The sequence below is a fragment of the Ursus arctos genome, unplaced genomic scaffold (assembly GCF_023065955.2).
Source record: "Ursus arctos isolate Adak ecotype North America unplaced genomic scaffold, UrsArc2.0 scaffold_3, whole genome shotgun sequence".
In the NCBI taxonomy this organism is placed as follows: Eukaryota; Metazoa; Chordata; class Mammalia; order Carnivora; family Ursidae; genus Ursus; species Ursus arctos.
In genome coordinates this window covers 90,248,653-90,265,638 of record NW_026622985.1, presented here as the reverse complement: position 1 = coordinate 90,265,638, position 16,986 = coordinate 90,248,653, and the positions used below count along the sequence as shown (strand labels likewise).

The window sequence follows — 16,986 nt, the reverse complement described above, 5'->3', positions numbered from 1 at the left end:
CCCCATGACTGCCCGCACCATGTCATTCCTTGACTAACTCTCCACCTTCACTCTTCCCACCACCCCTGAACATTGGTTACTCCCTAGAACTTATCACCCTCCAGAATTGCTCCATTTCTGAACTCTTAGCCTCTACTTCCTACTTACTGGGCAGAAGCCCACCCCCTTTTACCCTCTCATGGCATTGTTTCTGTATTCTTTGATCACATTGAGGTTTCTGTTCTGTTCCACTCCTTCTTAATCTCTTAGTCCCTCCTGGCCTCTTGGTTATTATCCTTCCCTGACGTAGTCCTCAACAGCTATTTTTTTCTCTCATCTTCCTTGCTCTCTCATCTGCTAACTGAATCCATACAATGAAACCATTGATCCAAACTTCTGCCTTCCGGGTTTATGCACTCAGCCCAACATAGATGCCACTGGGTTCATAATCTGACAAATATACTGGGCCTTCAAGCTGACTGACAGTCTTATCACCTTCTCTCATTTTTTACAGGAGAAATTTCAAACATTGATCCTTATTTTTAAGCCCCAACCTTTGTCACCTACACTGCTACTCTCAGCCAATATCGTCTCCAATGTCACAAACAAAACAACTATTTTGCAGAAGCTATTTCATCTCCCTGCTTCTCAACCCAAACTTTTCTATAAAAATTATCTAGGTAAATTCTTATTTTTTCTCTTCTCTTTTGAAGAGTTTTCCCTCCTCTTGTCTAAGTATAATACTTGTATCTATTCTGTAGATTTCACACACTGTGAATTTCTCAAAAATCTGTTCCACCAATTATCCTTCCTCTTCCTTGCATTATCAACCTCTCCATCTGAATGTGCTCTTTCCCCTCAAAAGTATATCCCAAGTCACCCTAAACTCCGGTGATGATTCTGTGTCCATCTCTAGGTATACCGTTATAACTTTCTTTTTCCTCTTATAGCTAACTTTCCAAAAAGATATGGCACACTGTCTGCATTACCTTCCTCGTACGTTACTGGCATGGCTTCTGTTTCTTGCATTCCACTGAAACTTCCCCTGCCAAGGTCACCAGCGATTTAGCTGCTGAATACAATGGGCACTCTCTTAATCACCCAGCACTATCAAGCACTCCCTCTTTAAATTTCTCAGTGTTTGGACGCCTTGATTATCATTTAATCTTGGTTTTCAGCCAGTTTTCTGGCTCCTCTTCAATTTTCTTTTAGGTCCATTTCATTAAATATTGATATTCCCTATATTTTCAACATAGGTCCACCATCCTCTCTCTTTAGCAAGCCCCACCACTCATATGACTTCATATAACACCCGAGGGCAGTGCAATTATTTCTAGCCCAGAGATTCAGATTTATGCATGCAGATGCCTATTAGATACCTCACCTGGATGTCCCATAAATGTAACCAAATTTGACATGTTTGAACACGTGTTCACCGCCCCCCACACCGCAGTCCTAACTTCCACCAATTCTGCCCAATCGGCCTTTCCTCAATAATTGATATCTCGACGAACAGAATCACAATTTCGTTAAAAAATTTACATAACTTTTTTGACTCCTGTTTTTCTTGCTGTTCTCACAGCCAGTCTACCAGTTCAGTTAGACTCCTTCCCCAGTATCTTTCAGATTTGTTTCTTCCTCTCCATCCCTACTGGAAATGCTTTAGTCAGCTTGAACTGTGACCACAGCTTCCCCACTCGCTCCCTGGTTCCAATCTGCAGATGGATTATTCTTTCTACTGCACAAACAGGGTTATTTGGTTTTCCTATATTCAGGTCCTTAGTGGTTCCCCAAATAAAATACAAATCCTTTAGCTTTGTTATCAAAGGTCTTCATGACATCTCCTATGCCCACGTGGCCTGCCTCTTCTCTCCCCTATGTTCCAGCCATAACAAACCAACAACTGTGTAGTAATAATCTATGAATCCACGTGAACAAATACTTTTTTTAAAACTCCTTTAACTTTGCACTCCTGCTCTTCTCAGCCCTGGCCGAATGCCATGACCATTTCTATAAGTATTTCCATATGCGTATAGTTTCACTTTTTGATTGAGGCAGGCTTTTGGTTAATGTGTAATAAGCCGAGTAAAAAAAGCACCTTAATTTTGAAATGGGGGTAAGGAGCAAGGATCTACAGATAATTTGCCAAGGGAGGGGGGAGTTAGGATTGGAGTTTGAGATTGAAGTTGGAGTGTATTAACTATTTTTTCCTATTAGCCTAAATCTATCAGATGTCTCTCCTCTAAATTATTCAAAGGTTTACTCTAATCCCCTTAAGATATATATAATATACAATATTATATTCCTATGATACCCCTACATCAAAGTTGACCTGGCAGGCATTATGATTCCCATTTTATGTTAATGTTAAGGGATTTTACCTAAACATGGTTAGTGGAAAAACTGAAGCAAACACTGAGGCTCTACTTCTTAAACTAGTCTTTGAGTATTTGCGCTCTCTCTAAAATGTCTCCTAGACTTCAGAGCTTACAGATCCAGAGGCTGGATCTCCAATGGTAGAATTTCAGGCAGTGAAAGAAGTCTGAGGGACCAACCTCATATGCTTGCCATACCTGACTTCCTTATTTCTACACACAGCCCATGACTCACTACCACAGCCAACATACTGTCTGTCACTCAGCTTCCCTTCTCCAAGCATTGTGTCTCTCCATGAGGAGACTTTCCTTCCCAGCCCCTACAAACCCAAAGCAGCTACCTCTTCCAAATCTCCTGAATCCTCCCGGGGTGGGGAGCAGGCTCAACACCCGTGGCTCAGGAAGTTCCAGAAGACTCTGGGGACAGCCCCAGGCATTTTCCTGCCACAGGAACTATTGCCATTCTGGCAGAGAGCAGGTAGATGGGGATTCATAAAGGTGGGAAGTCTCTCCTACTTAGAAACCCTCCCTACTCAAAGCCACTTTCCTTTATCAAACACAATTTTAGAATAATTAAAATCCAGGTTATTATTAAAGACCTTAATGGTCATATACCATTTCCCTCTCTGCCCCAAGAAATGCATCTACTGTCTTCCCAATCCATGTCGCTTTCAGCTAGCTTCCAGAAGTATCCTGTTAATCCTTTCCTTGTCTTCTCCCAGTGAGAGACGAACATTTTGCACTCCACCCTCCCCATCTGTTACACACACACCCCTCCTGTCCAGTCAGCCTGTGACTCCATGCACTATCTCATCCCCACTCCTCACAATCTCTGGAAAAGGAAGAAAATATCAGGTCCAAAAGAAGAGTGTGAGTTGTCCAGATCATTTAGCAGAGCAGACAGGGACATTTAAAAGAAAAAAAGATGGGGCGCCTGGGTGGCGCAGTTGTTAAGTGTCTGCCTTCGGCTCAGGATGTGATCCCAGAGTCCTGGGATCGAGCCCCACATCAGGCTCCTCTGCTGGGAGCCTGCTTCTTCCTCTCCCACTCCCACTGCCTGTGTTCTCTCTCTCACTGGCTGTCTCTCTCTCTCTGTCAAATAAATAAATTAATTAAATCTTAAAAAAAAGAAAGAAAATACTAAAAAAAAAAAGAAAAGAAAAAGAAAAAAAGAACACAACTTATTCAAAGCACCACATGCATGGAGAAAAGTACTCACCTCATAGCCGTATCCCCTTATTTGCTGTGTCTATCCCTCAGTGGTTCTTGAGGAACACTGAGCAAAGGTGACAAGGCTGATGGAGCCAGCTTTTGCCAGGATTGATTTATTGCCCTATAAATTTGACGGTGATTGGAGGAGAGAAGCACATTTTCCAGATAACCATAAAAGGGCCCTTGCTTTCCTTGTAACTTAGAGAAAGCTCCATTTGTTAATAAAAGAGGAAGGTGGGGTTTTATTCTAATAGTTATGCTTCTTCTGTGTTCCTGTTCCTATCCAATTACTTTGCTTGTCACACTACATTATATTTGCTTGTCTGTCCATGTGGCCTAAAGAGCTCAGGGAGCTGGCCATCTTCAGTCGCACCTGCATTTCCTGTGCTTAGCATTTTGTTCAATATCTGTAGCTTTAAATATACAGCTATTTGTTGAATAAGTAAATGAGAAAATGAAGAGCTCTTGCTTGGTTCACCCACATTGTTTCCTTTTCCATTTTGTCTCCCAAAGTTCTCTTGAATAACTCAACTTTCCATTAATTTAAATAAGCATTCCCACCAATTAGTCTCAATAAATTAAGCAACATCCAAGTAGACATTATAATCTTAAAGTGAGAAGACACCTCTACTAGAAATTTGTCATGCTCTTTGACTGTTTGGCACCTTTAAAAAAACTTCTAATATTTAAGGAACTTTCCACCTTGGGAGTTCTGCCCACCCCGTCCCCCCCAAGTAAGAGGCTAGAAATTCTCTTTCACAATCTCCCTTTCAGCCAAGCTAGAGGCAGGTGGTCTGTGCTCTGCCAATGAGAGATGCACCTGTGGAATCCAGGATGGTGAAGAGACATTGTTGCAGAGGCAGCAGGGACTGGGGACCTAGCGGCATCATATGCTCAGTATTGGGGGTACAAGCTGCCGGACATGTGCTAAGGGCCATGGCAGGGGAACCTCCCACAAGGTAATCAGGCTGTTGTACCTAGCCACATAGCTTACAAACCTGACACTCTAGGCCTCTTGGAGTTTCAATGAGTCACTAATACCTTTCAAGATTCTTTTTTGTTCTTAAGCTAGCTAAAGTGTGTTACCTTCATATTGAAATATAACTCACATGCTGTGACATTCACCGTTGCAAAGTATATAGTTCAGTGGTTTTTAGTATATTCACAGAGTTTTGCAATTATCTATCTAATTCCAGAACATTTTCATCATTCCAAAAGAAAGCCATCATTCATTCATGGTCCCTCCTCATTCTCCTCTCCCCAGTCCCTGCAACCACTAATCCACTTCCTATCTTTATGGATTTGTCTATTCTGAACATTTTATATAGGATCATACAATATGCAGCCAGTTATGTCTGGCTTCTTCCACTTGGCACAATGTTTTCAAAATTCAACCAAATTGTTGTTTTAGGCACCCTCAGTTATCAGTGCTTTATTCCTTTTTATGGCTGGATGGTATGCATTACATCAATACATTACGTTTTGCTTATATACTTATCAGTTGATGCACATTTGGATTGTTTCTACATTTTTTATTATGAACAATGCTGCTATGAACATGCATGTACAAGTTTTTGTGTGGACATATATTTTCAATTCTTTGGGGGATATACCTCAGAGTGAAATTTCTGGATCATATAGTAACTCTATCTTTAACTTGTGAAGAATTACATTTTCCAAAATGGTGGCAGGCAACATTTTACATTCCCACCAGCAACATATGAGGGTATATAGTTATATATCCTATATATAACAATATATGAGGGCATGCCATCTTTCAGTGGCATCTAAGATCCCTAAGTAATACAGTAGCTATAGTAGTCCAAGTTTGCTTCAAATGCTCAGTGTATGGCAAGTATACACACACACACACACACACACACACACACACACACACACACACACAAACTTGGTTCCTACTTTTATGAACTTCAGGAATGACATAAGCACCTTATCTTTCACTCCAGTAAAAGAGAGCCTTTGTTAGAGGGAAAATGTACTTGGATCTCATTTCAAATTGGGACAATATCTTGGCAAAAGATCAAGAAAGGAGATTTATTACTACATAAGATCATTCTATTCTTTGTGTGATACTTTACTCTTAGCTCCCCACATCCCATGCTCACTTATGACATCTCACGTTTCAGTACTAACTGACAATCTCAGCTATAATCTGTTTCCTGAAGTGCAGAAATTACCTAACTTTGCCATCCCTTCTTGCTAACTAGCAAATGGAAGATATTGGGTCACATGCTTGTGTTGATAAATGAAAAAGAGACACTTTGAAGAGAAGAAACAAGCATGCAACCCAGTATCTTCCAGTTGTTTATTAGTAAGAAGGCACAGTGAAGTTAGCTCTTGGCAGAACTTAAAAAGTGATCAAAGCAAGCAGATGGTTGAATCATCAAGTCAGAAACCAAAAATATGCATAACCCTTAACTTTCAAAGCACCATCCTCCAAGACAAGATGCAAAAATCTCAATGATATTGCTGTAATGACATTAAGAAGGGAAAGTTACCGACAATTGGACCATATTTGCTAAGGCCAACACAACCTTGTCTTTGTAAGTATCTATGATAATTGATGTTATAACAGAGACACTTTTAATAAGAAAAGTAATGAATTTCTTCCTCTTTAAGTGAAAGGGTTTCAGATTGTTATTTTTTTATTTCAGCATACCTACAAAGAAATAAAATGAAATTATGTGGTCTTGGGGAGAGAGAATATCTCAAAAAGACTTCAACCTTTCTCCTAATAGCTGGCCAGGAGTTACAAGTGTAGGTCCACGTTACAAGGTCTGCTTCAAGGTAACCGCAAGTGTATATGGCTCCATGTATAGTCATTCTCATTTTCTTCCCCAAGTTTTTATTTAAATTCCAGTTAGTTAACATACAGTGTAATACTAGTTTTAGGTGTACCATTAACTATTTTAATTTTTAATATGATAAATATCAATAGATATAACCACATGAACAAAAGCTTTGGAATCCTCAATAATTTTTAAGAGTATGAGGTGGTGCTGGAACCCCTTCAAAACCCCAGTGATTCATTAGTTGCATATCACACCCAGTGCTCATCACATCATGTGTGCTCCTTAACGCCCATCACCCAGTTACCCCATCCACACACCCACCTCCCTTTCCGCAACCCTCAGTTTGTTTCCTGGAGTCAAGAGTCTCTCATGGTTTGTGTCCCTCTCTGATTTCTTTCCATTCAGTTTTCCCTCCCTTCACCTATGATTCTCTGCACTATCCCTTATATTCTACATGTTAGTGAAATCATATGATAATTGTGTTTCTCTGATTGGCTTATTTCACTTAGCATAATACCCTCCAATTCCATCCATGTTGATGTAAATGGTAGGTATTCATCCTTTCTGATGACTGAGTAATATTTATTGTCTATATGAACTACATCTTCTTTATCCATTCATCTGTTCTCTATCCATTCAGCTGACATGTCAGCTCCTTCCACAGTTTGGTTATTGTGCACATTGCTGCTATGAACATTCAGGTGCAGGTGTCCCTTCTTTTCACTACATCTGTATCTTTGGGGTAAATACCCAGTAGTGCAATTGCTGGAGGTTGGAAGGCAACAGTGGGTTGTAGGGCAGCTCTATTTTTAACTTCTTGAGGAACCTCCATACTGTTTTCCAGAGTGGCTGTACCAGCTTGCATTCCTAACAACAGTGTAATAGGGTTCCCCTTTCTACACTTCCTTGCCAACATTTGTAGTTCCCTGTCTTGTTAATTTTAGTCATTCAAACTGATGTAAGGTGGTATCTCATTGTGGTTTTGATCTGTATTTCCCTGATGAAAAGTGATGTGGAGCATTTTTTCATATGTCTGTTGGCCGTTTGTATGTCTTCTTTGGAGGTGTCTGTTCATGTCTTCTGTCCACCTCTTGACTGGATTATTTGTTTTTTGGGTGTTGAGCTTGATAAGTTCTTTATACATCTTGGATACCAGCCCTTATCTGTTATGTCATTTGCAAATATCTTCTCCCATTCTGTAGGTTGCCTCTTAGTTTTGTTGACTGTTTCCCTTGCGGTGCAGATTTTTATCTTGATGGAGTCACAATAGTTCATTTTTGCTTTTGTTTCCCTTGCCTTTAGAGAGGTCGAAGAGGTTACTGCCTGTGTTCTCCTCTAGGATTTTGATGGATTCCTGTTTCACATTTGGGTCTTTCATTCATTTTGAGTTTATCTTTGTGTATGGTATAAGAGAATGGTCCAGTCTCATTGGCAAAGAAGGCAAACTCTCACTCTCCGCAGATAACATGATACTTTATGTGGAAAACCCAAAAGACTCCATCCCAAAATTGTCAGATCTCACACAGCAATTCACAACATGGCAGTATATAAAATTAATGCACAGCAATCAGTTGCATTTCTATACACTTACAATGTGACTGAAGAAAGAGAAATTAAGGAATCGATCCCATTCACAATTGCACCAAAAACCATAAGACACCAAGGAATAAACCTAACCAAAGAGATAAAGGACCTGTACTCTAGAAACTACAGAATTTTTTCTTATGAAAAGAAATTGAAGACTACACAAAAGATGGAAAAACATTCCATGTTCATGGATTGGAATAATAAACATTGTTAAAATGTCTATACCGCCCAGAGCAATATACACATTCAATGCAATCCCTATCAAAATACCAGTGACATTTTTCACAGAGCTGAAACAAACAATCCTAAAATTTGTATGGAATCAGAAGGGACCCTGGATAGCCAGGGAAATGTTGAAAAAGAACAGCAAAGCTGGTGGCATCACAATGCCTGACTTTGAGCTATATTACAAAGTTGTGATCAAGACAGCATGGCACTGGCACAAAAACAGACACATAGATCAATGGTATAGAATAGAGAACCCAGAAATGGACCCTCAACTCTATGGTCAACTAATCTTTGACAAAGCAGGAAAATATATCCAATGAAAAAAAAGACAGTCTCTTTATTTAAAATTCTTTATTCAAATAGAATTCCAGTATGTGACTGAGTAAATGACTGAAGCCAGGGAACTCAGATCCCTGCCAATCTGCCTTCTTCCTTCTCCCAAAGAGCAACACAGATCCCCTTTCCAGAGTTTGGAAATCACAGCTTTACTCTGACACCAAGCAGTGTGCAGATGAAGAGGCATGATCCCAGAGAGACAAAGTGACTTAACCAAGTCCATGACCCTAAAGATTGCTTCTAAGTTCTTTTCATTCAAATGAAAGCAGCAGAAAATGCTCAACCAGGGGACCAAACACATGTGATGGGGTGAGGCAGGATGCAACCTTACACTTAGAGGACAACTCTGCTTAGAAAGAGAAACTAAGGAAGCCACAGGTCCAATTCCTTCACTGACACCCTTCCTGGAGCTGCTAAGAATCTTTCAGTCTTACACTGAGGGTCTTCAAGTCTGTAAGAAACTGGCTGTTTAAAAGCCAAAAGGATGAATGAGTTCAAGACAGGTGACTGACTGAGGCTTGGGAACTCTTAAAACTGTTACAACTACACAGGGACTCAGTTGCTAAAATGAAGTCTGGGAAGCAGACATGCCTTAATCTAGGAATTCTTGAATTAGGATCCCCAGAACTCCAAGGGGTGTAACTTTGGGAATCTGCAAATATTGATGGGAAAAATACATCTTTGTTTACTAATTTCTAACTGAAATTTAGCATTTTCTTAGATTATAAATGTAGATAGCAGAGCATGGTAGTGTTAGCAGTACACAGAGTCTTTCAAAAATAGAATCACAGATAGTTTCCTGCCACAGTATGACCACTATGGTACATATCTCAAAATACTGTTTATGCTGAACATCACATGGAAATTATGGTATTATGAAGCCCACTGCTAGATCTTGTTATTTAATGTGATCACTAAAAATGCCTCATGTGTTACTATGTTAACTTTTTAAATATTCATATAAATGTATTTTAATATAATAGGATTTCTTTAAAATAGTATACATTCCTGGTGTTTAAAAAAGAAAGAAAAAGACTTCGGGAAGTATACCTATTTGTTTCCAATACACTCATTATTCCAGGAATACTAAAAGTAAATATCCCTGTTGAACACTAATACATCATTTATCTCAAGTTGTTTTTTTTTTTAAGATTTTATTTATTTATTTGACAGAGAGAGACACAGCCAGTGAGAGAGGGAACACAAGTGGGGGGAGTGGGAGAGGAAGAAGCAGGCTCCCAGCGGAGCAGGGAGCCTGATGTGGGGCTCGATCCCAGAACCCTGGGATCATGCCCTGAGCCGAAGGCAGACGCTTAATGACTGAGCCACCCAGGAGCCCCTCTTTATATCAAGTTTTAACCATCTCAGGTTTTGACCAATAGTGTTGCCAATTCTGCTTTCGCCAGTTGCCATTTTACCAGATATAGCAACCACTACCCAAGTAGAGGCTTCCACAAAGTTGAATCTTAAGAAGAACCCACGCCAGAGGTGTGAGGGAAAGGGTGGAAAATCATAAATCTGATCATTCCACCGGTGGGTTAGACTGTAGGAACTCTGATGCCAAAGAGAACAAGATCAGCTTACAAGGGTTTGCCAAACAAGAAGCCTTAACCCCAAAAGGAGGTTACCCAGGGTAAAAATATCACAAAATTCAAAATCTCTTGTAAATTTGCTTATTTTATTTTTCTCTAGCATTTAAGTTACATGAGTTTGTGTGAACTGTGGTTATACATGTTAGGCACAGAGCAAAGAAATAAGATTTACACATTTTGAAGCATGCCACTGCAAAAATAAGTTCCATTTTTTACATTCAAACTCCTTCCTTTAGTTTTGCCGGCTTCAATCTCATCCTCACTCCCATTCCCATATGCTAAGTGTTATCTCACCTGTCTTCTCGTTCTCACGTGAGTTGGCCCTTCTTGTCTCCTCCCATGAGGCTACTATTCCTGAAATTTTTGTGTTTTCTTCTTGTAATGATCATTTTTATCAACATCTTCTGTTTTCTCTCATCTTTCCTGCTAACCTTTCCTGTGTTTCCTTGCTTTCCCCTCATATCACGCTCTCAGCCTCTTGCTCCCCTCTTCTTAAACCAACTAGCAAATGTTCTTTCTGGATAGTTTCTTGAGGCATTAGTCAATTCCAGGACCTGGAAATGTCCTGGCAAGCTTTTTCTTGTGTATTTAGCAAGAGTGGGGCCCATTCCCTGATTAAACACACACACACACACACACACACACAATGCAACTTCATCATGGACCCAGTTCATCTTCAGTAGATATTGTCTAATAAGCCATCAGTACCATGTTCATTACACAGAGACAAGAAAACAACCCATAGAGTTCCCACACCTCCCTACGGCCTATACCACAGGGCTAAGACACAGACAAAATATACGACAAAATTAATAAAATACCCATACTGAGCATGAACCAATTAACAACACAGAATAATTTTATGAGCATGAAATATAAGTAATCGCAAAGCTGTTCATAATTAAGATCTTGTTCTAAAAATTCACAGAGTGCTTCCCCACGTCAGTGAAATGAAATTATGCAGGCTGATGTCTCTGTTGGTCACATCAATGCTTAACACCTGTTGGGAACCAAAGGAAAAGGAGTGGGCATCTGGTGATTGAAATTTTCTGTGCTCAAATGAATCAGAGACAAGCCAACAGTCCTCATGCACTCTGCTACTTTCACAATTCATTGCCTCGCTGTCAGGCAGCCCTCAGATTTTCAGGTGAGGAGGCTGTTTCTTAACTCCTTAGATTACAAACTTGTTCAGTGACAGGGAAAAGACAACATGTCCTAAATAATGCAATCACAACCACAGCAGAGAAACAACTACACGGAAAATTGGAGAAGATGCCTTCATTTTCATTTCTCAGAACCCTCCTTGGGTTCCCTCCTTTTCCTGTTCCCCGATAGTGACTTCGTGTTTGCTCAGTGGAAGGCCAACAGTTCAACTTTTTTCTAGGCAAATGCTTTCCATAAACTGTCAGTGCAGGTGCTGTTAGTAGCTAGCATGACAGTCCAGGAGTCAGTCAGCAACAAAATTGGGCAAAGTCCAGTTGGTTGACAAGAAAGCCACAAATATGAGGAAATGAGTAAAAAAATACAAAACTGAAGGAAAACTTTTGTTTCAGGCCTTCTAATCAGGAAGGATTATGAACGAAAAACAGTCCAGGAGAAAGCAAGAAGCAAGCACACCCAGAAAGATCCATTTACCACAAAGATAGGTGTTGGAAATGCCACAATGCCTTGATCCCAAGGGGCAGATTTTCCACATTTTTAACATTCATGAAATCTGAATGTGTCCTGCAGTCAACAGCCTTAGAATTTCTGTGAGCTAAGCAGCACTCATGACAATTATCATTGTCTGGGCATGCATGAACTGCATTGCTATTACTGGTATTATGAATGGATGCACTACAAACCACTTAAGCATTACTTTAGGAAAGAATAGGAATCCTGGCTGATAGTAAGATCAGGAAATTGCTTGGGTGAAAACTTGTATAAAGCATTTGCTACATTTGGAGAAAATCCCATAGATGTTAGTGAAAGAATTTTTATGAAATGATGTATCACCAATACTTCTGATAGCACAGAGGAAATACCTTAACCCGTTCATGCCACATATTTTTCTTTTAAATAATAATAAATAAAATAATTTATAATATTTACATAAAAATTTGAATAATAAAAATCTGTGATACTAATTGGTTAAGGCATTTCTTTCTATTTTTAAAAGAAGATTTTATTTATCTATTAGAGAGAGAGAATGAGAGACAGCACAAGCAGGGGGAGGGGGAGAGGCAGAAGGAGAAGCAGACTTCTGCTGAGCAGGGAGTCCAACATGTGGCCCAGGAACCTGGGATCATGACCTGATCACGCTTAATCCACTGAACCACCCAGGCGCCCCAGGTTAAGGCATTTCTAATATTTCTTCACATTCAGAGTCCACCTCATCTAAATTACTTTGATGAAGATTTATCAAGGTCCATGTGTCTCTACACAATATTTTCCTCTATATTATCACTAACATTAAAATTATAAAAATCTTTGTTTAAGGAAAGTTTGCAAAGCTCTCTATGTGTTTAAAGTAGAAATTTTAAATGATATGAAAGCATTGTGTCATACTCTGTAATCCTCTTTTCCTTCCTCATGACACGTGAAATAATGGAGCACCATTAACGGATGGTGTCTTATATTTGATGGAATATGGTAGTTCGAGCTGTTTGGGAAGTGAGGTGAAGGAGCAAAGACAAAGTTTTATATAAATTTGCAGACAAGAAAACATATATGGAAATCAAGGATCCAGACCCTCAATTCCAAATGATAATAAGTCAGGAATTTTCCCTTCATCTCCATGCTGTCCACTGTTGGTGCACTGAACACAGAGAGCTTCCCAAAGGACTCTATAGGAAAGGGACGGGGGCAGGAACTGCCCTAGGACTGGACTGGGAAATACCATTGGGACTTTTCACTGGTCACAAACCTGTGTCGCAGGGTCATAATTGAAGGTGGGTGTTATCACCATGCCGCTCACAGAGATGCTGACACTGGAAATGGAAACACTGTCCACTCCCCAGATCTCGATGTAGCCCAGTTTCAAAGGGTTTGAATCAGTGATGTATTTGTTGAAAATTATATGACTCTGCATCATATTCTGTCAGTTGTAGATAAAAAGAAACCAGAGGGGGGAAAAAACAAAAACAAAATCCATTTAAATTTTCTCAACCTTTTTTTAGACACAAATGTAGATCATGAAGTAAGACGACTTGAGAGTCACCATCTTGTGCCCTTGGATAGCTCACACTGTGATTTCAGCCCTCTATCTCCTGCTTCCAACTATCACCCAACTTTCCATTGGCTAAGTACTTGCAGTATCTCTAGACTCACCCTGAACTGTAAGGAGACAAAGAGTCTCAACCATCAGGAACCTTCTGTTCTACGTGTAGAGAAGTCACAAAATCTGCAGACCATTCCAAGGCAACACAGGGACAAGGGCTAGATAACATAGAAACAACTCGTCCATCTGCACCTTGGTGAACCGGAAGAAGTTACTGATGAAATATGAATGGATTTAATCACAGAAAACTTCCTGAGAGCATACTAAATTTCCATCTTAAGTCCAGAGGAAAGGAAGGATGCAGATTAACAAGACGAGCCGGGAAGCGATTCTAGGAGGTACTTTATGCCCTTATGATATCTGGCATCCAACTAAGCCAACAGAACTCTGTTCTCCCTTCATGGTATCAGTCACACTCACCTGGCTGGCAGAAAAGTTGGCCAGGTAATAGCGTTCTTCTCCATAGGTATCTGCAAACAAGCAACAAGGGAAGCATGATCTGGAGCTGTGCTCTCGAATTCCAATTGCTTACTTGTTGAGAAAGAAGGGAGGATTTTGGTTTTCATTCTACTTTTCTTCTTTACAGAGTTTTGTGAGATCAGTCAGACTTTGCCCCCAAACTCCATTTACACAAAATGTTTGAAACGAGTGTGTATAGATGCATCTAACAGAGTCACCTCATAGAATGCAGTGTCCTGAACCACTCTTAATCCACTTCTCTTTCTCATGGTCTACCCTTCCCAACATCTCCCTAGTCACCTCAGAATTTCTAGATTCCTACTGCTAGAGGCACACATATGTGTGCATACATGCATGTACACCACATCACAAACGTCAACACTGGTGTCTTGATCAGCTTATTTTGAGAGGTATGAGGCAATTTTTAAATGAAATCTCCAAAGATCAAGGAAAACCAGAGACAAGACTTCTTCGTCCTTTATGCTTAATGTATGCCACAAGTTCAGGGAGAATATGAAGCTCGGCATGTCTAGTATAGGCATCCCCATCCTCCCTCCTACTCTGGGGGCTCGCTCACTCTCCCCATATTCCATCTCTTTCTAACTTGCTTACCACTCGGTCAGAGGACATTGGCTATCCTCCAGAGCTGTGCTGTCCAGGATAGCAGCCACTAGCAGTATGTATCTACTTAAATTAAAATTAATTACAACTAAATGAAATTAAAAATTCAGTTCCTCAGATGCACTTGTCACATTTTGAGTGGGCAATAGCCACATATGCCAATGGCTACCATATTGGGCAACACACATACAGTCCATTTCCATCACTACACTGGACAGCATTGGCTTAGACATAACTAATGGAATGTAAGCCTCCCTCCCAAGAGTTTACCAGTTCCTGTAAACTTCTAGTGGAAAATCCCCCCAAATAAATAGTATAGCTGACAGAGGCACTGTCTTTCTTATTGGGACAGTAAACCCTGTAATTAAAATGTGCCCTTGAACATAAACCACATGGAAGTATATCTCAGTTGGCTACTAAGAAACTTTCCCATTGGCTTTTATGCTGCTGTCTCGCACAGTGAATTAGGACAGTTGGGTAACGGTGAGAGATTCAGAGCTACACTTCATTTACATGAGGCATAAGGATCATATACAATAGGCGTCGTGCACTTGAAACAATAAACGGCTATGTTTAAGAATGCAAAACTCTTTTGACGTGGAAAAGATAATGAGCAGGCCTGTCCCCTAGTCAGCGGTATTGACACGAATCCAAGGCAACCCTACTCACCAATGCTTTCCCCATCATCCCAGAAGAGCCAGCCTTTAGCAGTCCCCTCGTCATCCAAGGCAACTTTGAAGCCTATGAATTTCTGACGGCTGCAATGAGGTAGGAAAGAGCCATTAGCTAAAAACAAAACCTCTACCACAAACCAAGGGTTTTCATAGAAATATAAGGGAAGTGCTTCATGGTATAGACTGGGTACTAGGATTCAAGAGACTGCTGATCTAGTACCAGTTCTGTGTCCGGTGGCTATATGACTTCATGTCAGGAATGAATGAATGAATGAATGAATGAATGAATGAATTAGAGGAATTTTCCTTTAAGGCTCTACAAGCCTATAAGTGCTCTAAAAGTACTAAAGAAACTACAAGCAAACTCACTGGTTCTGTCAGAAAAATCCTGATGTGATCTTTCTTTTTTCATGACCTAATTTCCTAAGCACATGTACAGTGAGCTATTTATAAATGTCCTAAGTTCTTCAGTTTTTAACTGAATTTTTTGAATCAAACGAGTATAGCTCTAAGAATTTTAGTTTGACATCAGACAGACGGGAATTTTAGTCCCTGCTCAACTACTTACTACTAACTGTGTGACCACCTGAAGCCTCTCTTTGCTCATCTGTAAAATGGGGATAATAGTATTTACATCACAGAGTTTATTTTTTTCCTTTTTTTAAGAAAAATAAAAAATTACCAAATAGAAACCTCCATATTAGTAGAGTTCTAGGCACAGAGCAAGCACTCACTTGATGTTAGCTATTATTAATTATTATATAGACTTAAGTCTAGAATTCTAAAAGCCTGTGTGTGAGGAATCTCAGCCTCAAGCATCAGTTGCACTGTGGCTTACATAATTTTTCAGCAGTAGTTTTCTTAGCAGAGTCAATTAAGATCCAGAGAGTCTTGCAAAACTAGTATGAATCAGGTTGCTCCTTGTTTGACTTCCATTTCAAGTGTGAACAATTAGATCTATCGTTTCACCCACTTAAACCTAAAATAGTTGCTAATAATTGTTCAAAGAGTACAAAGTCTGAAAAAGGTTAAAGCACAAACAAGCCTATAAACAAACACAAATCTTTAGTAAAATTCCTTTTCGGTCTGAGGGTGCTGCTTACAAATTGGCAGGCTTCACCAGGATCTGAGCTAACTGGCAGGTAAAGGAGAAGCCTTGTCCCTTGTCATTCACCTTAAGCGAGTGTTCTGTGCGGGCTCTTGCCAGGGCAGGATGTAACCCCCACGGATGTGAAGATTAATGTGGTCAAGAGGGGCCGCCAAGGACTTCCACTCTCCCCTTGCTCCAATGTCCACACCCTGTGGGCCAGAAGAAGGTAAGACAGGCTGAGAACACACCTCACTGAATGACACGTTCACCAGACACCTTGCCTACTCTCCCAGACTTGGTGGCCATCCAGGAGTCTTCAGCACACAGCTGTTATTACACGTCTCCACATTCACTCAGCTACCGTGTGGACTCCCACGTTGCTGCTACAACATCATGGCAGCACCCTTGTCTTCTGGGGTTTTTACTGTGCGTACTACATGAGATCGTTGTGTGGATCTCAGCCTACCCTTCTTCCACATCCTGTTCCTGTGTCAGAGAGCCGTGCTGGAGGAGGTTGAGCAAGACCTTTACTTACTTCTTGTTGCCTCCTGATACACCCCCTGCAATGGCATTTCTAGACCTTCTCTCACTTTGTCTCTGCTCCCTCTCCTTTCACTCCCCCCACTCCCCACCCCCACCAACTTCACTGTAGTCTTGACTCCTACTTGACAGAAAGAATTAAAATGAGCTGACTTACTTTACAAATCCTTATCTTTAACTCGCTACAACTTCCTTTTTGTTTAACATCTTTATCTTGCCTC

At 40.3% G+C, this 16,986-nt stretch overlaps 1 protein-coding gene across 2 annotated transcripts in view; it reads right to left on the bottom strand.

Annotated features, from left to right (window-relative positions):
- MGAM (maltase-glucoamylase) overlaps positions 1-16,986 on the bottom strand; it is a 257,231-nt gene that overhangs the window by 91,455 nt on the left and 148,790 nt on the right. The window contains exons 44-48 of one of the 2 annotated variants that reach the window (XM_044388790.3): positions 16,310-16,434; positions 15,131-15,219; positions 13,802-13,851; positions 13,028-13,198; positions 10,190-11,122 (exon numbers count right to left, since the gene is read on the bottom strand). In XM_044388790.3, the coding sequence (XP_044244725.2) occupies positions 11,045-11,122; positions 13,028-13,198; positions 13,802-13,851; positions 15,131-15,219; positions 16,310-16,434 (513 nt within the window). In that variant the 3' untranslated portion in view covers positions 10,190-11,044. Of the gene's footprint in view, positions 1-10,189; positions 11,123-13,027; positions 13,199-13,801; positions 13,852-15,130; positions 15,220-16,309; positions 16,435-16,986 lie in introns of those variants that run through there. The other variant, XM_057304088.1, reaches the window with a different exon arrangement.